The following is a 26,873-nucleotide window of genomic DNA, read 5'->3' on the forward strand; positions in this document are numbered from 1 at the left end:
ACTAAAAGTTTGCTCAAGTTTTACTTATTAGGTCAGAGGAAAATACAATTTAACCAGGAAGCTTCTTGATCTCTGCTGAGAATTGTCATTTCAAGTTCTTTCTGAACTTCCTTTTCATAATTGAAGCAGAACAGGTTTTCTCAGTTACAGAATTAAAATACTTTAAAGAGTGTAAGGCATTTACAGACTTCTACAGTCCAATCTCATTTATCTACTCTACAGATAATACAGCTTAGGAGAACACTGACTTAGCCCATTGCGTCTTTTAGATAAACATTATTCCTTGGTATTTCCTTTATAGTAGAAAAAATCAGTGGCTGCTGAAAAGGAAATACTCTATTTTGATTATTTGTTTTAAGTAGAGAAATGGGCAAATGGTTTAGAAGATAGAGCTACAGAGGTGAGAAACAACAAATTCCTAAGACTATCTAGTATTTTTATGAACTTAATACATCTACTAGGAATGCATAAATAGAATTTTCTGTATATTTGGAAAAATTCGTGTTCATGCAGAGGCAGCAAAGATACTGTATACAGTTGATATAGCCTACAAATGTCACTAAGGAAATTTATTCCTTCCTGCAGCAATAAATATCGAACAGCCAAAGAGTCAGATAATTGTGAAGATGTAATTTAACTGTCTTTTGCTGGAAGATGGACTTGGTCTTTCCCTACTGTCCTCTGCCTGTAAAACATGATAATGCCAACACATTTCTGGATACACTTGAAATATTTTTAGTTTGCACTTTTTTACCCTTGCTTCTTGCATAAGGAAGCCAGTTCGTTCCCTAGAGGCCTGTAAGGAGTAGAAAAAGGTAGAAATCAAGTAAAAAAAATCAACCCAGAGAGAAAGAGAAAAAGCTAATTACACTACAGATGTACAAGACCATTTTAGAGATCCACAATACAAGCAGATCCCCTTGAGTCTGAGCAGATCATCTTTTTTCTCTCCCTGCTCCATGAGTGAAAAACCAGCTCTCCTCTGTAACACTGGACATGTCTTTGAAGAAAAATGTTTCACTCCTTTGGCAATTACAGTCCTCCCATAACTATGGAAGATTTTATATATATATTAAAAAATATATATTCGCCATAAAATGTTGCACCTACTCTCCCTGTTGCATGACACTCCACATTGCAACAGCGCTTCAGAATAATTGACTCCAAAGGAGCAGCACAGGGATGCAAACGCAAGGAGAAGCAGCTAACCATTAATTCCTGCATGAGATCCCTTGAAGTAGGGATTTATCAGCTGGCTGCATTCCTCTCCTGCTCGGCAGCCAGGGCTGCCCAGCACTGAGTGTGCTCCCAGCTTTGATGTGCCATGAAAGTCACCCCAGGCCATGTAACCCTCTCTTTTATTTTCTGTAGTGGTTGTTGTCTATCCCAACCGCTGAAAGTTGCACAGGACAGAAAAGCAGGCTGTTTTAATAATTATGTATGTTATGTAGAGATCTCTTCCCTCCCAGCAGAAGGGGGAAGAGCAGAAGGGGATAAGAGAGAGGATGTGCCAGACTAATTCACATGCAAATGTGCCTAAGTTCCAAAGTACATTAAAAGAAAAAGCAGTTCCCTAAAATAATTTATGGCCAGGAATGTTTTATTACCCTTGTACACCTACCACTAAGTTTTGAAATGCTGGCCTATTGATAACGAAGGTTTGTTATCTAGAAATCCTGGCAACTCTTCCTCTGGGGACCAGAATCATTGTAAGCTTCTCAGTTTGGAAAAAAAACCAGTTAATCTGGTGGCTATTTGCAGAACTGTACTGCACAACAGGATGATAGAAGTATTTTGCAGCTTCTCTAGATCTAAAAACCCTAAATAATAACAGCCAAGCCTGCAGCTATGGGAAAAATGTGATGCATAATGTAGCAGAAATACCCAAGTAACTGCATTCGGACTTATTTCTGCCTACATGGATAAAGTATCCACCTTGTTGACCTGTCAGTCTCGCTAATCCACCCTCTATTTTCAGTTAATATCATTAAAGTTCAGCGCTTGAGAGCCTGGAGGGAGAGGCGAGCACCCCATCCCCTTTTTCCACGGGGCGGTAACCAGATGTCAATGGCCGCAGCTGTGACTACATAATTACCTGTTTGCATGAACGCGGACCGCAGTTTAGATTTAATAGGTCAGACGACAATGCAGCAAAACGCATTTAGCCTACGATTACCCCTTTTCAAACATTCTCTAGCTCGCAACTTCGACCCTGGGAACATTGCGGGCACAGACTCGGGTCAATAAGAAACATTGGCCGGCACAATGGGGCTGGCCTCAAACAGCGCTGTTGACAGACACCGGCACAAAGGCGGTGAATAGAGTCCCCCTCAGTTCTCACACAGAGCGAAGAATGAGTCAGTGTACTGCCGCTTTAGTGCTCTGTTTGTACAGTGTATACAGCTTTTGTCCCGCGCCACTGTTCGACGCTCAATGGGGGCTAAAGAGCCGAGGAAGTGAAGGCGGAAGAATGGCTCTGCGCTCACCCCGGCAGCCAGCGGTGGATCCCCTGCGCTGGATGGCTCCAGCGGGAACCAGGAGATGCCGGTCACGCCGCCCCAGCGCTCGGCCGCACATCGTGCTCCGGACCTCGGGCGAAGCCTGCGTGCCATGTCGCTGCTGGGGAGACAGCCTGGTAGTTTTAAGCAACGTATTCTATCTCCTTCAAAAACACAGTAATGTGCCCTCCCGCCCTTTCCTCCCACCATGACACAATTCACGGCTGCCACTTCAACCAAGAAGGAAAACTGAGCATGGGATTTGGAATTACAGTAGCTCTATGTCCTTCCAAAATGTAACAATAACCATGTAGTTGTAGTTTTAAATCCCCACTGCAAATGCTTAAGGAAGTGAGAAGGGTTACAAAAGACAACCACAGCTGTACATCTGTATTTCACACACAACATTTAGATTGTGCAAGTAAAGGGTCAGGGAAAATTTATCACATACATATTACTCATGAGCCTCTATATTAGTTATCTATTAGCAGAGAAAAAAACCCACTTCATGTAGATTATTGCTATTCTTCAAACAATGATTTTTGTCAACTTCCCCTTTAGGGAAACAGCACTTCTCTTATTTAAATTACCACGCTTATAAGCACGATTAAGAAACCAAAGTAGCCCTCTAGCACAATGTCAGAAGTGTTATCTTCACCTGCTTTATATCACAGAATCACAGGATAGCCTGGGTTGGAAGGGACCCTAAAGATCATCTAGTTCCAACCCCCCTGTGGTGGACAGGGACATCTTTCACTAAACCATATGCAAAGTATGCAGCCTATGAGGAGAGGCTGAGGGACCTGGGGTTGTTTAGCCTTGAGAAGAGAAGGCTCAGGGGAGACCTCATCACTCTCTACAACTACCTGAGAGGAGGTTGTAGCCAGATGGGGATTGGTCTCTTCTCCCAGGCAATCAGCAGTAGGACAAGAGGGCATGGTCTTAAGCTCTGCCAGGGGAGGTTTAGGTTAGATATTAGAAAGAAATTCTTTACAGAGAGGGTAATCAGGCATTGGAATGGGCTGCCCAGGGAAGTGGTGGATTCTCCACCCCCGGAGGTTTTTAAGATGAGGCTGGACGTGGCACTTAGTGCCATGGTCTAGCAACTGTGGTGGTAGTGGATCAAGGGTTGGACTTGATGATCTCAGAGGTCCTTTCCAACCCGTCTGATTCTATGATTCTATGATTTGGCATTGTCTCACATCACATCCTTGTCTTTAAACTGGAGAGGCATGGATTTGACAGATGTACCACTCAGTGGATAAAGAATTGTCTTCGACGGTCGCACTCAGAGAGTTGCAGTCAACAGCTCAGTGTCCAAGTGGAGACTGGTGACAAGTGGTGTTTCCCAGCGGTCAGCATCGCAACAGCACTAACACCTTTGTTGGCGACATGGGCAGTGAGATTGAGTGCACTGTCAGCCAGTCTGCTGACAAGACCAAGCTGTGTGGTGCAGTCAACACACTGGATGGAGGGGATACCATCCAGAGGGACCTTCACAGGCTTCAGAGATGAGCCCATGTGAATCTCACAAAGGCCAACAAGGACAAGTGCAAGGTCCTGCATGTGGCAGGCAATTCCAAGCACAAGTACAGGCTGGGCAGAGAATGGATTGAGAACAGCTCTGAGAAGAAGGACTTGGTGGACAAGAGGCTCAACATGACCCAGCAATATGCACTTGCAGTCCAGAAAGCCAACTGTGTTCTGGGCTGCATCAAAAGAAGTGTGACCAGCAGGTTGAGGGAGGTGATTCTTCCCCTCTACGCTGAGACCTCATGAGACCCCCACATGGAATAGTGCACCTGTCTCTTGTGCTGCCAATGTAAGAAGGACTTGGGCTGTTGGAGTGACTCCACAGAAAGGTCAAGGACATAATCAGAGGATGGTGAGATACTGGACTGGGTTGCCCAGAGAAGTTGTGGATGCCTCATCCCTAGAGGTGTTCAAGGCCCAGCTGGATGGAGCTCTGAGCAACCTGATCCAGTGGAAGGTGTCTCCGCCCATGGGCAGTGGGGGAGTGTTGAAACTAGATGATCTTTAATATTTCTTCCAACCCAAACCATTCTTTGACAAATCACCTCAAACCTCCTTTTTCATTTTTATTTTTCTTAAGCTTAAATCACTGCTTAGCAAGTTAAACCTAGCCTAACCTACTCCACACATTATTCTTTTTCACTCACTTCCTATAATTTAATTTTAGCTAAGTGCACCACTGGTGTGTACACGCTTAGCATACTCTTAATACATCTTGCAGAAGCAGATACATATTTCACAAACCTTCACATTAGACCAATGTGTGATCCAACTCACCAAAAGTCCCAGAAAGGGATATTTTATTTGCTGCCACGCATCACTGCTGCTCTCCCAGGCTGGCAGCAGCAGCACTCTGCCTCCTGCCAAGCAGAGGATCACAGCTTGTTTACTGAGCTCTGTGTGGAGGAAGCAGAGTGCGTTTCAGTCTCGTCTCCAGCAGCCCTGTCAAGCCAGCTGCCAAGAACTGTCTTGAAAGGCTTCGGGGGGAGCAAAATCTAGTACGTAGGTGGTAATAGACCGAGGACCCAAAGATGAGTGAGGTGGTGCAGGCACTACTTGATCTGAAAGATTAAAACACCTTTAGGTAGCTTCAAATATATGAAGTCATAGGAAAAGAAGTAAGTGAACTCCCTAAGTGGAAGGACAGATTAACTACCAAGTTATAATTAACACTGAGATTAGGATCTCTATGTTAATACTTGAAGTTAATGAGTACAAATTGCAAATAAATTAAACTTGTACGCTACTTACATTTCCTTATGATGTATGGAAAAGACCTGAAAAGTCTGACTGGGATTTCATGTTGTAGAAGATTATAATTTTTTAAAATTTTAATATTTAAATTAACACTCCATTACTTCCAGAAGATTTCAGACAAGTTAAATGTGTGTTGTGCATTTTCATAAAGAAATGCTTTATATAGTTTTATAGGAACCATGAAACTTGTTCAATAAGATCTCACTGCCTTTGCAAGAGCATGCCAGCTACTATGAAAATAAAGAACAAGCGGTTTCACAGAGGACATGTACACAATCCCTCATTCCTTCTAATAAGATCATTAATCAAAGAAAAATTGCTTAAGCCTTTTTTCCTCTACCCTACTAATGAAAAGTCACCAAACACTAATAAGTGATCAGCATTTTTCATTGTACCCAATGGTTATTTCTCTGCCTTTAGAATCGTATCTCAATTTCTTGGTTAACTGGGTACATGCTCACACAGTGTGACCACATTATGTGCACTTTGCCATGTGATCAGAGCCTGCCAAGTCTCAAAGCAGATTATTTAAAATAGAGCTTCAGTATTTTTCCGAACAATCCCTTCAGGATGTGGAAGATTGGGGGTGGGGAGGTGTTATTTCTCACCCAAGTTGGGTGACTGGATTTTAAGTTCTTTATACAAAAAAATAAATTGTTGTAAAATGCTAAGACGGGAAAATAGAAAATCTGCCTCTCTTGACAGCTATCACAGAAGGAAAAAGAACTTTGGTTTTGTATGAAAAACACCCCATGACTGGCTGTCAACATACTTTGTATTTCACTGACCATAAATCATGACTATGTTCAGCAAGTTCATAAAGCGACAGACATCTGCATCCCTGCTTGGCTGCTATCATGCCTAAAATGCTGACAGAACCACGGCAGCAGTGACCACACACAGACTCCATAATCTATTAAGGCAAGTTTTATCAGCTACTGACTACTCTTAGTACACTCCCCCCCTTTTTTCTCTTTAAATGTACAAGTCTTTACTTACACTGCAGTTCTTCCAACACAACAGCAACACTGACTAGAATTTTAAATTTAATCTTGAAAATTTAAGGAAAATCAGGCAAGTAAATACAATAGCAAGGACCGAGTTACCAAATGCTCCTTACTCAGTAAGGGTAATTACATACAACCTAAGTGTCACTTTAGTTCTATTACCTCTATTTTTTCCTCCAAAACATTTGATTCACAAATTATACTCATTTGTTATTCCCATCCTTGCTCCAGACAAGCACATGTGAAGAGAGGCAACAAGGACTGTTGGTTTTGTTAGCATATTAGTGAGCAGAAAAGGAAAATAAAGTAGTCTTAAATAACAGACATGCAATAAAACATTATTTATCTTTGCCTCTAAACACCCTGTGTTTTTTAATTGATTTGCTGAGCTGGCTAATAGCAGCAAAGCAGCTGAATCCCCTACACAGTTCGGCAACACTCAGCTTTGCTTTGTAGGAATTTACCTGCTTTTGTGCCCTGGTTGGATAACGGAATCTAAGCAGGCTGACGAGGAGTTACAGAAAGCATCAGGGGAAGAAAAGCATCTGTCAAGGGTTTGGTGTGTAGGAGTAACAGAATTAATTTTACTGGTCTTTTGGGCCTATTCCAAGCGGCAGTCAACACCCACTCCTCCCTCTGATGAGACATCCCTCTGTACCGACCAGTGACTTCAAATAAAAATGCGTGACTAAATAAATCATCAATGGCCACAAACAGCTTTTAAGTATCTCCAGGGCTGGAGATTTCAGAACCTCCCTGGGCAACCTGTAACCTGTGCCAGTGTTCAGTCACCCTCACAGTGTAAAACTGCTTCCTGAGGTTTGGAGGGAGCCTCCTGTGTGTTGGTGTGTGCCTGTTGCCCCTTGTCCTGTCACTGGGCACTATTGACAAGAGCCTGGCTCTGTATCCTTTGCCCCCTCCCTGCAGGTGTTTATACACATTGATGAGATGATCCCTCTGAGCCTTCTCTTTTCCAGAATGAAGTCTTTCCTCATTGGAGAGATGCTCCAGTCCCTTCATCATCTTAGGGGCCCTTCACTAGACTTTCTCTTGAACTGGGGAGCCCAAAACTGCCCACAGCACTCCACGTCCAGCCTCACCAGGGCTGAGTGGAAGAGAAGGATCACATCCAGCCACCTTCTTGTCTAACGCAATCCAGGACACCATTCAGCTTTTCTTTGCCACAAAGGCTCACTGTTGCTTCATGTTCAACTTGGTGTCAGCTTGGACCCCCTGGGCCTTTTCTGCCAAGGTGCTTTGCAGCCAGGTGGCCCCAGCATGAACTGGTGCCCGCGGCTGTACCTTCCCAGGGGAAGCACTTGGCACTCGTCTGTGTTGAACTTCAGGAGGTTCCTCTCAGACCATTTCTCCAGCCTGTCAAAGTCACTCCGGGCAGCAGCACAACCACCTCATGTAACAACAACTCTGAGTTTTGTACTCCAGGATAACTTGCTAAAGGTACACTCTGTCCCATCACTGAGGTCACTAATGAAGATGTTTAACAGGACTGGACTCGGTACTGACCCCTGGGTACACAGTTAGTTACCAGCCTCCAGCCTGAGTAATCTTCATATTATATAGCAGACTGAGAATGATTACCAGTGAAATAATTCTGTACAACATCTCTAGCTTTACTAATACTAACAATTTAATCATCTTTCTGACATTTAGTGTCTTAAAGTCTTGGTTCTTATAAGTTATACAATTACACAAGAAGATCAATTGCCTTTTTAAAAAAAAAAATTTGTTTTAATTAAAAATTCCCATTCTGCCAAGTAAAAAAAAAAAAAAAGTGATGTGAACCAAAAGACTAAATAACCCAAAAAGACATAAACAAAAAATAAAACCAACTTTAAAATCATGATTCGTGGGAGGCCTGACTCATGCCTTCTGAAGAGCTCGAGGTTGATATATATTACCTGCAGTATTTCCCTAGCTGTGTTAACTCCCTTCGCAGACTCACTTTACTGAAACTGTTCCAGAGGGGTGAATAATTACCACTCCATGGTTATATGATAGCATTAATTTTCCTGAGTAAGATCTATGTTATATGAGGACTTATAATTCACATTTGGTCCAAAACAACATTAATTCAGTTTCTCAACCTAGAAACTAAACAGCTTCTGTCTTTGGGCAAGTCTACACTTCTCAGAGGATTGCTGTGAAGAGGCCATGAGCTAGTTTAGACTGAGCTGGCTCCCAGACTGAAATCAAAGGCCACATCAGCACAGCACAGCACAGTGCAACTCATTATGCTAAGAAGAGGGTTTAGCACACAGTTACACCCAACCTAATAAAAGCAGTTACACTGCTTCAATAACCTGGCCTGCTTTTTCATCTAACCCTTACTTCTGTTACAGGTACAGGTCAAACTGACCAGACTTTCAGCCAGAAACATGTGCAACTCGCTCTGTGGTTTGGTAAAGTACAGTTCCCTGTACCCCTAAGAAGTATCACATGCCTGTAAAACTGGCATGACCCTACCTCATCCACTGGCATCCAGAGTCTCTGATCAGCAAAACATGCTGAGGAGCGCTAGAGTTTTCATAATCTTCTGTATCTGTAATGGCTGAGGTTTCTTGAGCCTTGTCTAGTTATTGAGGAAATTAATTATACTTTACTAGGAGTATTTAAGTGAGAGAGCTCCTCCCTGTGTGCTAACAGCAAGGCTTTCTCAAAGGTGGTGGGGGGGTAAATTTTCAAATATGCTGCACATAGAGATTCAACTCATTTATTCTCATCAATCTCAAAACAAAATACTAGAAACAATTTTAATTCTTCTGCCAAGTCATGACTTCATAATTCTAGTTTCTGCAGTTCTTGACAGCTAGCACCTGGATCAGAGGAAAAGAGAGAGTTAACCTACCTCTTCTCCTATGGACAACACTGAAGCATTCCAATGCAGTAATAAGTTTCCCAAGCCGCTTTTTTTTCCTATCGTGTATGTGTGCACGTCCACATATGAGAAAAAGTGTGGCTTAAAAAGTATTTACAGACTTTGACATTGCCAAAAAAGCTCCAGGCCACCTTATGGACTGCTTTGTTCTCCCAAGACGTTTTACACAGCATATTCCATCTCCCATTTATCATGATGCCCTGGGAAGGCAGAGCTGGCACAATGTTTTTACCAGTAAATGCTACTAGTTTTGTGAGGTTTTTTTCTTCCAAAGGTCATCAGGTCCCATAACTCCCTGCTACCTTAAACTAATGACAGAAGCAAAAACTAAAATGAAAAAATTATTAGCAGGTTCACATGCACTGTTGAGGCATTAATCCTAGGTCTATGCTATATATTCCGTACCAAATGCTGTGCAGGGTGCCTCAGTAATATGGATTAGTTGTAGTTTTGATAACCAACACCTGTCACATGGTATCATTACATTAACTAAACTCTAAAGTACCTATCTGGGATGAAAAACTTACAGTGTAGTTCAAAAAAATGTTTACAGACTCTGGGCTCCGGGAACTCTGGAAGCACAGTCTTGTGTATTACAGAACCACACAAAGCCAACACCTCCATTTGTGGTTGAAAATAACCACTGAAGAATGATATACAGTGGGTGGCAAAAACAGTCACGATTGTAAAAAACCAAGCAAATAATAAGCTGTGTCCATAGGGGATAAAAATGCTGTAATTTCCAAAATGCTATAAATAAGTTGGGGGTTATTGCTGCAGCACACAGACCAAGTTTGCAATCACAGGGCTATTCTTCATGTCTGTTTTAAAAAAAGCGAGCTGAAATTGTTCGACAGCAGACAGAGTGGCACCGTGTGCATTGTTTGGGCTCCCAGCGATGGTGAATTGCACTATATGGAAGCTTTGTAGAAAAGGGAGCTCCTGCCACCTCCTTGAATTTAGCCCTCTTCAGTATAAACAATAAGGCTTCCTTTTTAAGTTGCAATGTTTGTATGTGGGAACAGGACATCATCAGTCCTGCTTCCCATTTCTCCCTTTCCCATTTGGGTAAAGTTGGAGACCAAAGGCTGACCAGAGTGCCAAAAACCAAGTTTGCTGATGACTAGTGCAAACCACCTTGGTCCTCAGAGAATTTCAACATGACATTTTCGTAATTTTAATCAGAGAAAAAGACTGGTTTTCACAGTGTGGAGACCAGCTGTCTGATTATGTTTTCCATAAAAGATACAAACTGGAAGAGATTCAGAAAAGTGTATGTGCACATTTCGTTTTATACTTCAGCAAATTTGAGCAGGTCATAATTATTCAACAATTCAAAAATCATAATACAGTCTAAGTTCATCTTTCAAAATGCAGGGGAATTTTGCCCTCCAATAAGCAGGTGCTTACCTGACAGGTAGGACAACTTGGAAGCCAAGGAGGATGAGGAAAGAGCATGGAAGTATGAAGACTGCTTTGATTTCAGATAGCTATTTAGTATCACAAATGTCAGCAATATGGCACTGATAGATGTAAACCATCTGACATTACAGGCACAAAGGAAATCACTGTCATATAAACTTACAAATCCTCCCAAGTTGCTTACTTACGTCACTACTTTTTTTTTGACAGGTAAGAAATACTTTCCAAAACCAACCAACCAACCAACCAACCAACAACAACAACAAATCAGAGCTGATTACAAAAGAGAAAATGTTGTGTGAAAGGACAGGTAACTATTGATGTTGACTAAATAAGACTATAGACATAAGTATTTTAGTAAGTTTTGTAATTTCTGCTTTAATTATGTATAAATGAGCAAAAATTATTTACAGAACTTTCCAAAAGTATTAATAGAAGGTACATATTATATACTGCTGCAATACAACCACCTCTAAAACATTGTGACTGCTTAAGAAGACACAACAGAACTGCAAACTCTAACAGTTCAGTGGCAAAATATTGGTAAAAAACTGAGCAATAATATGTAAGCTAAAAAAGACTTACTAACTTCTACAATACTGAATAGATATAATAATATAAAACTGTAATTAGTTAGAAATCTATGTTATATTTACATTGGAAATATATATTAACAATCAGTATTGAAAAAAACAATACAGAGAACGAACCTGAAAGGAGTGCAAATATTTAGCAATGGAGCACATGAACGAGGCAATGGGAGAAAATGATGATGGATGGAAGGAAGATAACGCATTCCCTGTAAGAAACTGGTTACACATTTTCTCCATGTTCTTATAAGAGTTTTTCTACTGTATGGTTCCTACTAGGCAGACTTGTAAGAAAAAGATTGACTTGCTGGGAATGAAAACCTAACAGAAGGGAAGCGGGGAAGGAGGAGAGCACTGATTTAATGCCAATGAGCTACCAGCAACAATTTGAACACACAGAGAGAATGAGAAAATTCTACTAGTATAGTTACTGTGTTCATGGGAATGAGCTTACCGAAAGTGGGAGTTAAAAAATATTCCTCAGAGGACCTTGAGCCCTTTCTACGCAAGACTACAACACAAAAATCAGAAGCAATTTTGGACACTAACCCAGTATCACGTGCATTTCATCAGTAACTTCACCATACATTTATAATTTTAAAAATAAATCACTAAGTGTCTATAGGTTTCCAGTCTCTTTCTTATGACCTGTTTTCTTCTGCATCTGCACAAGTTTGAAAATTGTACTTGCCAAAGCAGCATTTATTGTATCACTTGTACTGCTGGTTAGCAATTACCTTCTTTCCCCTCAAGAATTACTCATTACAGATAAATGCTATTTTGCTGGTAACGGACAGCCAGAAGGAAGTAGACCACTGTAAAAACAAACATGTACAACTAAAACCAGCATTACTGCAGCAAGATATGTTTCCTTTATATATCACATTACCTCTTTTTTTTTAGCAGTAATAGTTCCATCAACATTCAAAGCTTGACATGAAAGCTGTACGATGTGCCAGGCTGCCAGAGCAGCACTACTGCAGTCAGCAGCAGTACAGGACAGGGAAGAAATACATACTCTAAGGAAACCATCGTTAAGTCTCTCCACTGCCACCAGATACATATCCTGTAGTGGTCCATACTACTTCTCAGAGATTTTGCTCCCAGTTAGTCACCGACACCAGGCTGAACATTAATTTTATGCCTGTGATTCCTCTGGCAAAGAAAGAGTAAAGGTCTTGGGGATGGGAGCTGGATGCTGGGTCTCTCTATCAGTCCAGCACCCTGACAGTTGTCTGGTCTCCATTTAATTTTGAAGGAAAGTTAGAAAGGTTATGTCTTCAACATCATCTCTCTAAACCTTTCCATAGTAATCTTGCACCATGACATACATAACAGTCAGGGAAACAAGCGTTCAGCAAGCAAAGAGTGCATTTACCACACCGACACCTTCCCTTGTGCAGGTATCTTTGCCACACACCCAGAGCAAGATGCTTTGTGTGAGGCAGCTCAGTCTGGCTGAGATGCACTCAGTGTTGAAGAAACATATTCACATGGCATCAAAATGAGTAGTTAATTCCAAACTCACCCTCCAGGGTAACACACAGGGACTTTGTTTACTACACAAACTGGAACTAAACCAAATGGTGTCTTATTCAAATCCTTCCCCCTGAACAGCATTTCTCTCCATGGACCTCTATTTCTTTTTTTACAAGTTCTTTTATGTCAGCATCACCTTAAATTTAAGACTGTCTTAATAAAATGAATATGCTAGAAAACAACCAGCCTTATTCATATTACCTAATCTAAAAAGATATATTATTTTAAATTGGATTCCCTTCTGTCCTTATCTACAAAATATTTTAAAAATAGAACAAAGAGAAGAATTTAAAATGTTTCCCAAATAAAATTCACCTTGGCAGTCATTCAAACAGAGTAAATATTTTGATACAATTTGCAGAAAAAGCATTAGGTAATATTTTATGATGCTCATTAAACTGTCACGTTCTAAATCACAACCAGCATCAAATGATTTCTTCCCTTCTCTACTATTTAAGTTTGGCAAATACACACTGTATAAAAGGTGTCAAGTAAAACTGCCACAGGATATACTGGAAATCCCTGCACCAGCTGCATACTCAAGCATAAAGGAAGTATCTTTCTGATCCTACAGCCTGATAATACTGGAGTTGCTGGAGGGTTACAGCAGTCTTTGAAAATAAAGCTTCATTACACTGGCATGGAGAAGTGCAGTTTAATCCTCTTTGGAAGCTGGTCCTGCAATCCTACATTTTAGAAAATTGCTGAAAGCCATTGTGCTTTTGATGGGAATTGGTCATTAAGAGTACAGGTGCAGACCATGCAAGAGGCAGTGTCAGCACAGTTCCTTCCCGTATTTTCTGCTTCTTAGGAATTCCATCTGATAACGTCAGAAGCAGGTTGTAACAGCACCTTTTTGCCATGGATAAAGTTGTTGCTCATTTGGAGATATAAGACAGATACTTTCTTCTTTAGGACTTCATTTCCTCTGCATGTTAAAAGAAAATAAAAAATATACCAGTTTCTTCCCATAGCTGAAAAGGAACCTTACTTTCCTACAGATACTTTCTCATTTGTATAAACTTTGGATACTTAACAGAATTGCTATGCTCTTGGCATAAAATGCAAATTTAATACAGCATTTAAGTCAAACTGTATCAAGAAACATGTTTTTACTAATTATGGTATATCTTTAATAAGTCCAGCATATATTACATGCGATTTTGAACTTGTAATGGCAATAAATACTCCTGACACATTAAATAAATGCAAAATAAAACATTGCTGAAATTTATAATCAAATACACCCTTGCCTGACCCCAGTGAAATTTTACCAACAACATGCTTCATCTCTAACTAAGCTGATGTATTCTTCCAGTATCAATACCACCAATGCTGATAGCAATTCTATGAAACAGCTTTCCCAAAGAAGGAAAACAATCAATGAGAACCAAACAAAAATGGCTAGCAGATTCTTCAAATGCTTACTGTTTAAATTTTGCATCATTACTGTTCTAAGGTTTGTTTTACTTAAAGTTTGTGGTGGTTTGTTTGTTTGTTTTTTGTTTTAAAGGTTGACATTTCTTTTAGTAGAACTGATGGAAAAAATGTATTTATGGAGCTACTTTAAATTTTCCAAGTGAGGAACACCTTTTTTCATAGTCATGTTTTTACTCAAGACAGTCTTTAGGGTGGAATCCTTTTTTATGGCCACATGGTGGTAGCACTACAGGGTCTTTCACATGGACATTCCAAGAAATCACAACTGTTAGGAATCAGACTGAGCAGTTTAAGATAACAAGTTTTACAGACAAGAACCTCTTGCAGACTTTTTGATTCTTTTCAAGTAACCTGTAGCACTTTCGAAGAGCACAGGACATCATATAAGAGAAAGAAAATTTTATTACAGTATCATGAAAATAGTTGACTTCTGGTGAGAAAAAAGCAAAATGACCAAGGAGATATCAAAAGCACATGTCCTCACAAGATACTTCCTTACATAAATGGCAAGAGAGGGTTTTTTTCCTCTAAAGATGTTAAACTAATATTTTGGAGGTGTTGCCAAAAACCTGAAAAGACAGTACAATAAAACTGAAAATCAGTATCGGAATACAGGTACTAAAGAGCCATGTTCAAGACTGACTTCACAAAAATGATAGCATGAATTTCCATGTCTGAAGATTAAATCTGGTTCTTCCGTCCTGAACTGATGGCCTCCAAAAAATCATCTGTTATCTGTAAATTAAAATGCCTGTTCTTCTCCTTGGCACTAACAATAAACATTTTGCAAGCAGAACACTAAACAGTTCTACTGGTTACATGCACGTACAATATGGTGATACAGTCACTTTTGTCAGCAAGTGAATTAACAGAAATAAAGGTAACAAAAATGTTACTGCAGTCACCAGTGTAAGCTGGCACAGATCTAAATACACACTGCAAATTCTACCCAGTTACTTTCAAGCTTTGGTAGAAGATACTCTAGTTTGACCTTTATGTTGGTGATCAGAAGCAGCTATTGCCTTCCAAAGGAACCAAAGTGTGCACCAACAGACTCTAAGGAGCAGATGAAGCCTCATTCAAACAATCAGAAGCCACCTCACGATTGCAGGCCTTGATTCTCATGGGGGACTTCAAATGTCCTTATGTCTGCTCAAGCAAAAGCAAACACAGAGGGGAGTGAGCAACCAGAGCGAGTGCCCTGGTGACATTTTCCTACCAGCAGTGCCAGACAGCCCAAGCAGGGTAGGTCTTCTGCTGGACATGTTCACTCATGGGCAGGTAAGAACTGCTTGGGCACATCGTAGCTGATGTCAGCCTCAGCTGCAGTGACCCCCAATGAGAGCTTAAACACCGAGGGAAAGTGAGAAAGGCAAGTGGCAGAAGAGAGATGTGGGCTTCAGAACAGTAGACTTTGGATTATTCAGGGAAGAGAAGGAGCTGTCCTGACGTGATAAAGTGCCTAAAAGAGGTCACTGATCTATAAGGACAAACTCCTCAATGCTCTAGAAGGGTCCTTCCTAAGGTGCAGAAGTTGAGTAGGCCTGGCAGAAGGCTCCTGCAGCTCAATAGGGAGCTTCAGTTTGAACTCTACCACAAAACCAAAATGAATGGTCATAGATTGAGATTAATATAGAAGAACTCCTCAGGCATGCAAGAATGGCCTTGAGAAAGGCAAAGCTCATCTCAATTTAGCATTAACAAGAGTTGCAAAGAGCAAAAAGGGCTTCATCAGTACAGCAGCAGCAAAAGACTAAGAAAATCTTCATCTGCTGTCAAATTTGACAGGCACAAAGGACTCAGTTCATCCTGGGATATCAATCACACTTGCTTTGAAAGTCATAGACCTGTCAAAAAAAGGAAGTTGAGTACAAAAATGCTCTGATAAAATACTATCACAGCTTTGCACACAAATGTGCGATTATTTTTGTTAAATCTCTTTTTGTTAAATCAGCTATTTCAGAACTGATTATAACGGGAATCATATTTAATGTTTAGAACCAGTGATGTTGCAGATCAATAAAGATGCTCCTCCTCTCTCAGGGAAAAAAGAGGGAAAAGAGATGGACTAAAATATTCTGATGCTATGAATGCAAAAATATGGTATTTTGCCTACGTATTAAAAACTACTAAGGTTGCTAAAGCAACCTGGAGACAAATTAAATAGACAAGAGATCTTTGAATAATATATAATCATAACATGCTAAAGACAGTCAAGAAAGTTTATAAATACTATTTCCACTAGAATTCATTGCTTCCTTATCTTTTAGCTCTCTAACTACTGTATTCTTGAGTGCAGCTGTTCTAGTTCCACCACAGTTGATCTACCTCAGGACACAGTGAAACTTTATGCCAAAATCTATATAAAGTCACCTGCTACAATATGGAATATTTAACCACATTAGCACTGATCATCTGCTATGAACCATATTATCACAAATAACATGTAAACTCCCCAATAGGTTACCTCACGTTTACATATTTAGCATAGATAGCTCCTGCCTAAGAAGCAACTTACATGGAATTAAAGTTCCACATCCACAAAACTCACAAGGATTTCAATAAACAGTGCTTGTTTTAACAACTCTGATGATAATTATTCCTCTTTTCTTCAGTGACAAAACACCCAGTAACTTCCTTTGCCCATCATTAGTTGGAATAATGTAGATAACAATAAAGCAAGTGTGCAAAGGAACCTCCATTCCAGACAATGATGTCTGAGCTACACAGATCTGTTTGTGATCATACTTTCATTCTGCACAATATGTTATCTTCCACAGTTTAAACCACAAGATTCATACAATCTATCTAAGCTCAGTCCAGAATGGTCAAGTTCCTTTGGCTAAGCATTTCACTGTTAATCACCTACCGTAACTTTATTACTTACTTTCCATCAACTTCTGGTCTTTTGCACACACAGTGAAACTTGCCACCAAAATCTATATAAAGATCATCTTCTACAATATGGAATATTTGACCAATGGCAATTTTATCTTTGGCAGGCCCCATCTGAATTAAAGGAGAGCGTCTCAACATGGATGCAAAGGATTCTGATTTCTCTGAAGGAACCTACAGACAAATAAGAAAAAAAAGAAAAAGCATTTCATAAAACATGCTATCTGAAGGAGGAATTAAATAAAACTTGTAATATACAAAAAGGCTTGATTCATTGAATAACAAGTAAAGATTTCATGAGTATGGTACATTTTTAGCAAGACTTCTAAGGAGGGATCTCGTACATTTCTCCATCTCCGAACATTTTACACATTAAAGGTAAAGCTTTTATTAATTGAGTCATAGAAAAACATCACACTGTGCATCTCCTGAAAACATCGGCAAGTTCTACTATTGGTTAAGTAAGTTAATTTAAAAATGCATTCCAAATGTAGGAGATACTCCTGAAAAGAACTTTGCCCATCTCTTTGTTATCTCCTCTGTGAAAACCAAACCAGAATTAGTACTTTGCAGCTATTCATGCAACTATTTAAAAATGAACAGTACTTAGATCATTATTTTAAAGAACAAAACCATTTTGCCAAGGCAGCAAAAGCAGAAAGCATGCCCAGGACTAATCCAATAAATGAAAGAAAAAAAAAATTTGAACCATCACTTCTTTCATTTTTCACTCTACAAAATCAAAGTAAGTAAATAAACAAAACGCCAGTTTCTTCTCATAAAGCTTTGAGAAAATGGGAGAACATAAATTCCTCCTGCTATTCTTCATGGAGAGAGAGATCTCTGTGACCTGAGAAAGCTAACTATCATAGGCTTCCCACTGTATGCGAGGTGAAAATATCCAGCTATATCAAAGTGAGACTCAATTTCACATATACTTTCCCTGATATACTACATTTGACCACTTTTTAAGATTACTGCCTTTGAAAAGCAATTAGTAAGAAAAGCCTTCTTGCTAGTAACAAATGAAATGGGAGAAGCATTTTGGAAGCAATACCTACCTGAAGGTGAATCTAAGGAAATAATATTATAGATGGCTAAACAGATGGAAAAAATTACAGCCTATTAATTTTTCCCCACATTTAGCAGTAATTAACTGATAATAATTACTTTGTGCAAGATTTCAAACTATTTTGGAACCAGCAGAAGAACTAAACTGAACAAAATAATCAAGCAAGTTAAGGTTTAGTGATCTGCTGGCTTCAAAAACACACCTTCCCATTGATTACTTCAAGCAGATGCTGAAAATCCATCTATACTTTACATGAACAGAGAATAATGCCACCATTTTCCACTTGTACATTTGGAAACTTTTATTCTTGGGGAAGTCAAAACATGAGACAGTTTTGAATTCCAGCTTTGCTGGAAGGCACAAATGGCACGAATTTTCTGATGGGACATAGCCTCAGGAATCATAAGCTGGAGATCTGACACCTGGTAAATTTGCTGCTTCAGAAACAGGAACTGTTAAATGTGGCATCCCAAGGACAAGGGCTGAACAATGTGCAACACACACACACACCCCACAGAAAGAGCATCTGGCAGTGGTAAACCACAACAGAGCAGTAGGACTTTACACAGGAAAGCTAATATCAGATAAGGTTCCAAACATAGGATTGTTTGAATTTCACGATGCAGTCTGAATTCAAATACATGAAAATTAATTATACAGGATGCATTTGTAAGTGCTCCAAGAAAAAAAATGCAACACAGTGGAAACAGTAAGAGGAAGTATTTAAATTTGATTTATCATATTAATTAAGGGGGCAGTAGAAAACTTTAAATCAATGTATAAATTGTAAGCTAGAAGGAAACATTTCAACATTCACATCCCCCTCGAAATGACTCTGTCTGGGAAGGAGTTTACAAATCAATCATCATATTGAAATACCAAAACCTGTTTCAAGGGAAACTAAGGTACAATAAAGTGCAAATTCAGTGGTCTACCACTGAAGGGCAAAGGTAAGAATATGGCAGCAACATATAAACTCCGGATGACAAAGACTACTATCATTTCATCCCAGAATACTTTCCGTTATCCTTCAGTGCAAGGGAAACTAATACAAAAATCGGTCATAAAGAAAAAAAAAAAAAAACCACAAAAAACAACCACCACGCACAGAGGCAGGCAAGTGACATCGTTTGTAGGATATATATGGACAAACACATTGAGCAACTTTGGACATTTCAACAGGAGATGAGGAAGTCCACCTATGGTTTCAACTAATTTAATGAATGCTACTGAAATCAGACACTACAAATGAACTGCCTTTTCCTACATGTACATTATCTGGAAAAAGCCTGAGCTACTAAAGAGGATCAAGAGAACTGAGTTTGGTTTGAAGGAGATTTTCCTAAGTTATCTACAAAGATGGCATTAGTAATGGTCATTGAGCAACACTGAGATTTCTTTGCTAAGCAATTAATACAATTCAAAATAAATTCCTTCATCTCTTGGCAGTTACACCCGTGAAATGGCATTCACCTCATTCATGTTCTCTTCATACAATGGCACACTGGGTAGGCTCTGTACACTTAAAAAACTTCACAAGCAGCAACTATTTATCTCCACATCATGAAGATGAGTACACTAATATCCTGTGGATGTCCTGTTTTCATCACCTAAAAATGGTCCATTCTAGTTAATACCAACCCTCTCCTTTATTTCCCTGACAGGAAAAAATACAGATACAAAATTCTCCCATGTGCAAACTTGCCTGTGAAATAATCTCTGCACACAACACACAAGTGCTATCTTTACACACTGACAGATGTGCTCATTTCTTATTAGAACACAGATTTAAGTAACATACAGATGTTAAAGTACAGAGAAATCCTCTGCCATTCTTCACTGTGGAAAATTTTCCAAGAAGCTATTGGGAATTGGTTTGAATTCTACCACAGGCCTACAAGTCTGCAGTGTTCTCTATTCTGCTTCATGGAGAGGAACTTCTCAAGAGCACAAACAGCTAATTTACATATACAAGAATCCTCAAGAGACGCCATTAGTTACTGCCATCAAGGACTATTTTGTGGACAGCCTAGAAATAGAGTGAGACAAAATGCAGTATTTTCTCCAGTTTTCTGCATAACCTAAAGGAGATCTCATTAAACAGCAATTTATCTCAAGCATTTAATGACATTTTGAGTGCTTTCCTCTATGATTTCTAAATCTCCTTAACTGGATTCTCCACAGCAGCATTACAGACAAACAGTAAGACTGTATAATAAAGGGGTAACATACTTTATTAAACACCCTACTTCTCTGGTTCTCAAGGAGTGTTGACCGCGCAGTTCTGATAGATAATGCACAGATAATAGGTCAAGTTGCAAAAACTAGAGAATATTACAAAATTCAGAAGCACAAATGGCACATTCTTTTCAAGTACCTGAAGTATAAAGGTTTTTTTCACCTCCTCCTTCTTAGATGCCTAACTCATTTGATTTTCCAATTTCTGGATTTCAAAGTTTTTCACAAATATTTGGACACCTTTCTGCACGCATAGTTCAATAAAGAGCAACAGCTCTTTCAATAATGGAACTCCAAGATGATACACATTAACCAGAGAGTGGGAAAAGTCAAAGATTTAAACCCCAGTAAGATCCAAGCAAAAGAAGTAACTCCACTAGAGGAATGTAACATACTATTTCTGGAGCAAAGCCTATGACTGTACAAGCAGGGAGGTCCTTTCCCACCCACTGAGCAAAATATCTGAAAACCCAGGCTTCGTGCCTTCTGTTTGCTTGCAAAGGCAAGTAGCATGCATGCTGGAATGTGAGATGTACGGATGAAACACGGAGAAGAAATGGGAGATTGGTAATCTGATTGCTACAATTAAGGGGTGAGTGACATAAACATCAAGCAGCATACAAAGAACACAAAAATTTTGTTTTCCTCAGCATTGTTTTCCATAGTTAGAAAGATTTTTCTGCCCAAAGAAACAGTTTAGTTACATGAAACAACAAAATGGAAAAAACGATTTGCAGTAACAGGTTAGTAGGATATCACAATAGCTAAAGGCCCCAACAGCTTGAATACCAGAAAGAGGACTGGAAAAGGCCCTGAACAACCTGAACCAAGTTTGTCCTGCAAGGGGTCTGAACAGATCAACTCCTGAGACAACACGTACTATTTCACTTAGGAAAGACAACTTGGAGCCTGCTACAAAGAATATTAAACCAAACCCCAATATATTAAGCTACCCACTGAACAAGTATAAATTGATAAGGCACTTATTTCAACAAGCAACCTCATAAATTTTGCTATGTTCTTCCAGTCCAGCAGACCTTAACTTTCCATACCTTTTAACTACTGAAGTGTGCACTGTTGCTTAAATATGAACCTAAATCCCACAGATTTTTTAAGTGTCGCAGGCATTACCAGGGTAGCGGCTCATAATGATTCATGCAGTTTATTCTTCCTCTCTCGGGTACTTCTACTACTTTTTACTCAAATGAATGCAACAAGTCAAAACTCCATTGTGCAGAATATCACCTTAAAGACACCAGGACCAACTCTGACAATATACCACAAAATGTGATATCCATCAGTTAATGGCCTGTCACCCAGAAGCAGCACAACGGGCATAGCCAACTCAAGAACTCTCCTGAATTTATCAAAGAACAATCATCAAGTTTTGTTTTCGCCAATAAGGTCTCCTTGCACACTTAAGTTCTCCCAAGAAACAATGCTGAAGACTCAGGAGGAGCACTGCGAGGACTGACATATGACTACAGCAACTGAAATTTCAACATACAAGCATGCAAGCAATTACAGCTTCAAGTGCTTTCTCGAGGTGCTGCCTTCTTTTTATATATTAAACTATTTGGTCTAATGCTGATAACTCTTTATTGAGAAGTTCCACGTATTTTATTCTGGTCTCAGAATATAATCACTCAAATTTCAGCCCTCACGCCTTTAACTCATCACCGAGATGGACAGCTCCCAGTCTCCCCTCAACCAAATAAGTTCAAGTACCTTATCTACCTTTAACTTTGAACATGTTCATAACATTGTGCCTAGCAGTAATCAGGGATTTTATTGCCTCAATAAACATTAATAACTACAGTATTATACAACCTACTCCTTCAAAGAAGGCTTGTGCCTACCATTATTTTTTCACAAGCTACCGGCCTGCAGGCCAGGGGCTCACTTACTTCCTTATTATCAACAGATGTGTAAACAATAAAGAGGAACAAAATACTTGTACTTGCAATATACTGCATATGACTTGCTTATACTTTGTAGTACTTGGAGGAACAGGTTGCCCAGAGAACCTGTGGATGCCCCATCCCTGGAAGCGTTCAAGGCCAGGTTGGATGAGGCTCTGAGCAACCCGGTCTAGTGGAAGGTGTCTCTGCTCACAGCAGGGGGGCTGGATCTAGCTGATCTTTAAGGTCACTTCCAACCAGGCCATTCTATGATTATATGAAATCAGAAATCTCAGATGAAATATGAATCAGGAGCATCACTTGGACTTTACTATGAACAGTAATGCAGAGACGGGAACCGTCTCTTCTCCATCTCTATTCTACTATTTGACAAACATTTGTAAAAAGTACCAAATTACTTGTTAAGCTCTTATTTGCCAACAGCAATTCATTTCATATGGTATTACAGGAGGACAGTTTGCAAACTGCTAGCTAATACACACCATTCACATATGGAGAACACAAACCACAGACATCAGCATGATGCTCCAGTGACTCAAAGATGTCTAAGGCTATTTTAGAATTTTTTGAAAGCTGATGTTTAATTCTGCACTGTGTACCAAGGCAAAATTTAAAATGGTGTTATTTAAAAACTTCTAATGTTCACGGATAGAACAGACAGGTGAAACTATGAACATAGTAGAAAACAGGAAAACTGTATTAGACAGAGCTGTATAAGAATAAACTAGGACATAGGATTTCACTAAATACAACAGCCATAAAATTCACCAACTAAGGCTCATAAGCAACAGAACATCATCCCACTTACAGCACAGTTATAGCCAAAGACTTGGTTTGGCTAAAACTAGGGTTATAACTTTTAAAGTCCACTGTCTGGTATTTATTCCCCCCCAGAATATAGCTCTTTTTCCTCCCCGCTTAGTAGCCTGAGGTTTTGTCCCATAAAAAAAAAATATATATATCAAACAACTGAAGTTTATGCTGTTTCCCCACAGATTCAATTTACAACCCAAAGTGGACAACCACAGACACAAGGAAGATCTCTTCAGTTTCCTTTAAACAAGAGACTTTTCCATTTTATTTCATACAAACAGATTAAACTGAAGAACTAATTTAAACTTCTTGTTAACAAAAGGTTTTGAAAATTAAATACTGAACAAAGCTGAAAAAAAGCAAGACTGGTGTTATTTAATAAAACTACTGAAGGGAAATAGTCCAAACAGAAAAGCATAAAATGAGGATTCGTGATTCAAAGAAGTAATTTAGGGAAAAATCTAATATTAATGACTGCAAATTCACAAAGAAGAGCTCTGAAAGCAACCAAGGAGAAAACTGGAAGCCTCCCTGCTAGTAAGCAAGAATATACTTATAAAAAGCTTCCTATGAATCACTTTCTATGGAAAGATTGTTACAAGGCCAAATTTCTATAAAGACAGCACTTGCACACTAGGTTACATTACGATGACCTGAATTCTATAAGGGAATTATTTTAGTTATAACGATTCTAATCTAATATGAATTATTTAACATCTACAGGCCAGTAGAAGAAATATCAGTATAACTATAAGTTCCAGCAGACACCATCTTCCTCCATTTCTGTCCACTTTGAGTATGACTTGAAGTGCACCCTCAACGGCAACAAACTCCAAATTATATAGTTAGGGAATAAATATAAGTAGTGTCTGTACCCATCTTTTTGAAGGTAAGTTTTGAAGAAAGCAGTCAAGAGGAGAAGAAAACAGAATCACTTTTCAATACATGGTACTACAAAACTTGTGTTCAAGAATGCAGTGTGCACTACAAGTTTTTCCTCCAAATCTTTAAAATTTGGACAGGAAAAAACCTCAGATTTTATGAATGGAAAAAACAAGGGGAAAAGCTCTTTTTTGCCTAGAAGAGGATGAGGGAAATTGAATGCTATATTTTCGTTCTTATCTTTACTAAATTTTTATTTACTTTCAAAAACTTTGTGTACTCCAGAGCTACTTCCCATCACTATCTTAAAACTACAAGCTTCCCTAAAGAACCACTAGAAAGCAATGCAAACTTCTGCTGTTTCAACCAAAAGAGGAACATCCATACATTCTCTTCAGCACAGTGAAGAAATGTGGTTTCATTTTAGAAAGCAAACCAAATAAAACTCTTCAGCCAAAAAGGATGGAAGTAAAAACCTGAAATTAGGCATTTAAGCATCTTTTTCTGAGAAGCGGTAACTAAGTGTTTTGATAAAGCACCGTTTTAACTTCACTCTAGAGATTAGGATTTTTGGTGACTAATTTACTGTCCAAGCATAACAGTACTTTGTAAAGACCTCTTCATGAACACCCCTTCTTTTTTAATACTTTAGGATTAGGCTTTAAGGAGCACAGGTACAGAAGCTAAGGTATCTCCCCTCTTGCTGCCAACTTGAAGGTAAAATCTGGTAGTGACTGCTGCAAACAATGGGCTAGAAGTCTCAGTGTGCCAGCATATCTGGGAGTATACTGAACTCGAGTCTCTGGAGAAGAACACCCTCTCCCCTGTGGAAAATCTGAGAGAGCGTGATCTATTCTGTAAGCCTTCTTTGCAGCTTGGACAAAACAATCTGACAATATTTGCAACCTTAGTTGTAAACTGGCAGACATAAAGCTGCTCTTGCCAATACATTTGAAATCAGTTGAGCTATAAGCCCTGGAATATGAAGAATATCCTACTTTATTTATGAATTTAGTCCAAAGTAAACTATCATAAAACTAAAAAAAAAGCCTCCAGGAAATCCCATTTAGATAGTTACATTAAATGGATATCCAAGCTGCCCTCAAAAGACAGAAAACACCAAAAGTAACACTGGAATAGAAACTTTGATGTTGCTTTCTTACACACACGTATTACAACTGACACTTTTTTCACAGAACAGTTTGGGTTGGAACGGACCTTAAAGGTCATGCAGCTCTAATTCCTCCCACCATGGACAGGGACACCTTCCACTAGACCAGCTTGCTCAGAGACCTATCCAATCTGGCCTTGAACACTTCCAGGGACGGGGTATCCATAGCTTCCTGTTCAGTGCCTCACCACCATAACCATTCCTCCTTTTGTCCAACCTAGATCTACCCTCTTTCAGTTTAAAACCATTGCCCCTTGTCCCATCACTATGGGCTCTAGTAATAAAGATTGAGAGAGACTTTTTACAAGCCCTCTAAATGTTGAAAGAACACAACAAGGTCTTCCTGGAGCCTTCTCTTCTCCAGGCTCATCTTCATAGGAGAGGTGTTCCAGCCCTCTGATCATATTTGGGGCCTTCCCTGGACACGCTCTGCCTTCCAGCTACTGAGGCCCCCATAACTGGATGGAGTACTCCAGGCAGATCTCATGACAGCAGAGGGTACTTCTCTATTTTTAAGTCCACAAATTTATCTGAAAGACAAGCTTTCTGGGGTAAATCTCTGGCTGAAGATTTGGCTTGGCTACAGACACAATTTTTAAGCCAACCTCACATACTGAAATTACACTTTTTAAAAAATAGTTTAAAATTATATTTTGATTGCAGATTAGGAAAGGATTACACTTCTATTTTAAAAACAATGAAAGATTCATCACACATTTTGACATGAATTTGTGTTCATTAACATCCTTCCATCAAGTGCCATATTTTGATGGTCACTGCAATGCTGACTGATGAATATAGCATATTCCAAACCTTAATTTATTTTTGCATACAAAATAACTTATAATTAAAAGTATCTCAGCTGTGCAGAAAACACAAAATATGCCTGAATGTATATATTTGTATATACAATGTCCTCATAATAACAAACAATGTAATATTGTGAACTAAGCATATTTTTAAAAGAAATGCAAATAACAATTAACCAAATACATGTAGAACTTAACCAGTAAAACACCATGGTGAAAACAATCTTTGTTTCTCATGATTAAAATTTTCAAGTAGAATCATGCAGATCTCAAAATAGAAAAAAGATCACAGGAATAGGATTTGTACAGTGCATAATATTGAACAGGGGAAGACCAGAACAGCTGTATCAAGAAAATTAATTGTCTGCTGCTTCTAGACCCTTTTTTGAAACTTCTTCATCAATCAACTGCCCATTTAAAACACCAAAAAGCAGAAATTCATATTGCTAACACACTATAACGCTACCCAAACCACCAAGGCTTCCCCAACAAATCTTATAAATGTACAATCTGCTGCACTGGTTGACTCAATACCAACTTCTGTTTGTAGTTAAAGGAAAGTTTTCCACTTAACTTCACACTTTGAATGGATACACTGTGCAGAAACTGCAAAACAAGACTTTCATAAAGAATTTCAAATGCAGCTTTGAAAATATGCTGTTGACTAGAGAGGTGGATCATTTACGACAATGAGCTATGACTTTATTTCACAACATAAGATAGCATGTAATTTGGTCACAATAAAGCTGCTTATTTTCCTTTAAACAACTTCTATATATAATTTAAAATATGAAGTATTTATCTATATATATCTTTCAAGGATTATTTTTATAGCAAAAAAAATAGAACATTAGCCTCTACACCAGGGAAGGTGGGTGAATCACTGCAT

The 26,873-nt window shown here is 39.1% G+C and overlaps 1 protein-coding gene across 2 annotated transcripts in view; it reads right to left on the reverse strand.

The window, feature by feature from the left end:
- MRPS28 (mitochondrial ribosomal protein S28) overlaps nt 1-26,873 on the reverse strand; it is a 75,156-nt gene that overhangs the window by 42,110 nt on the left and 6,173 nt on the right. For both annotated transcript variants that reach the window (XM_051770624.1, XM_051770633.1), the window contains exon 2: nt 17,070-17,251. In XM_051770624.1, coding sequence (XP_051626584.1) covers nt 17,070-17,251 — 182 coding nt within the window. The remainder of the gene's footprint in view (nt 1-17,069; nt 17,252-26,873) is intronic.

The sequence above is a fragment of the Manacus candei genome, unplaced genomic scaffold, assembly GCF_025592945.1.
Source record: "Manacus candei isolate 608988 ecotype Guabito, Panama unplaced genomic scaffold, ASM2559294v1 h1tg000008l, whole genome shotgun sequence".
In the NCBI taxonomy this organism is placed as follows: Eukaryota; Metazoa; Chordata; class Aves; order Passeriformes; family Pipridae; genus Manacus; species Manacus candei.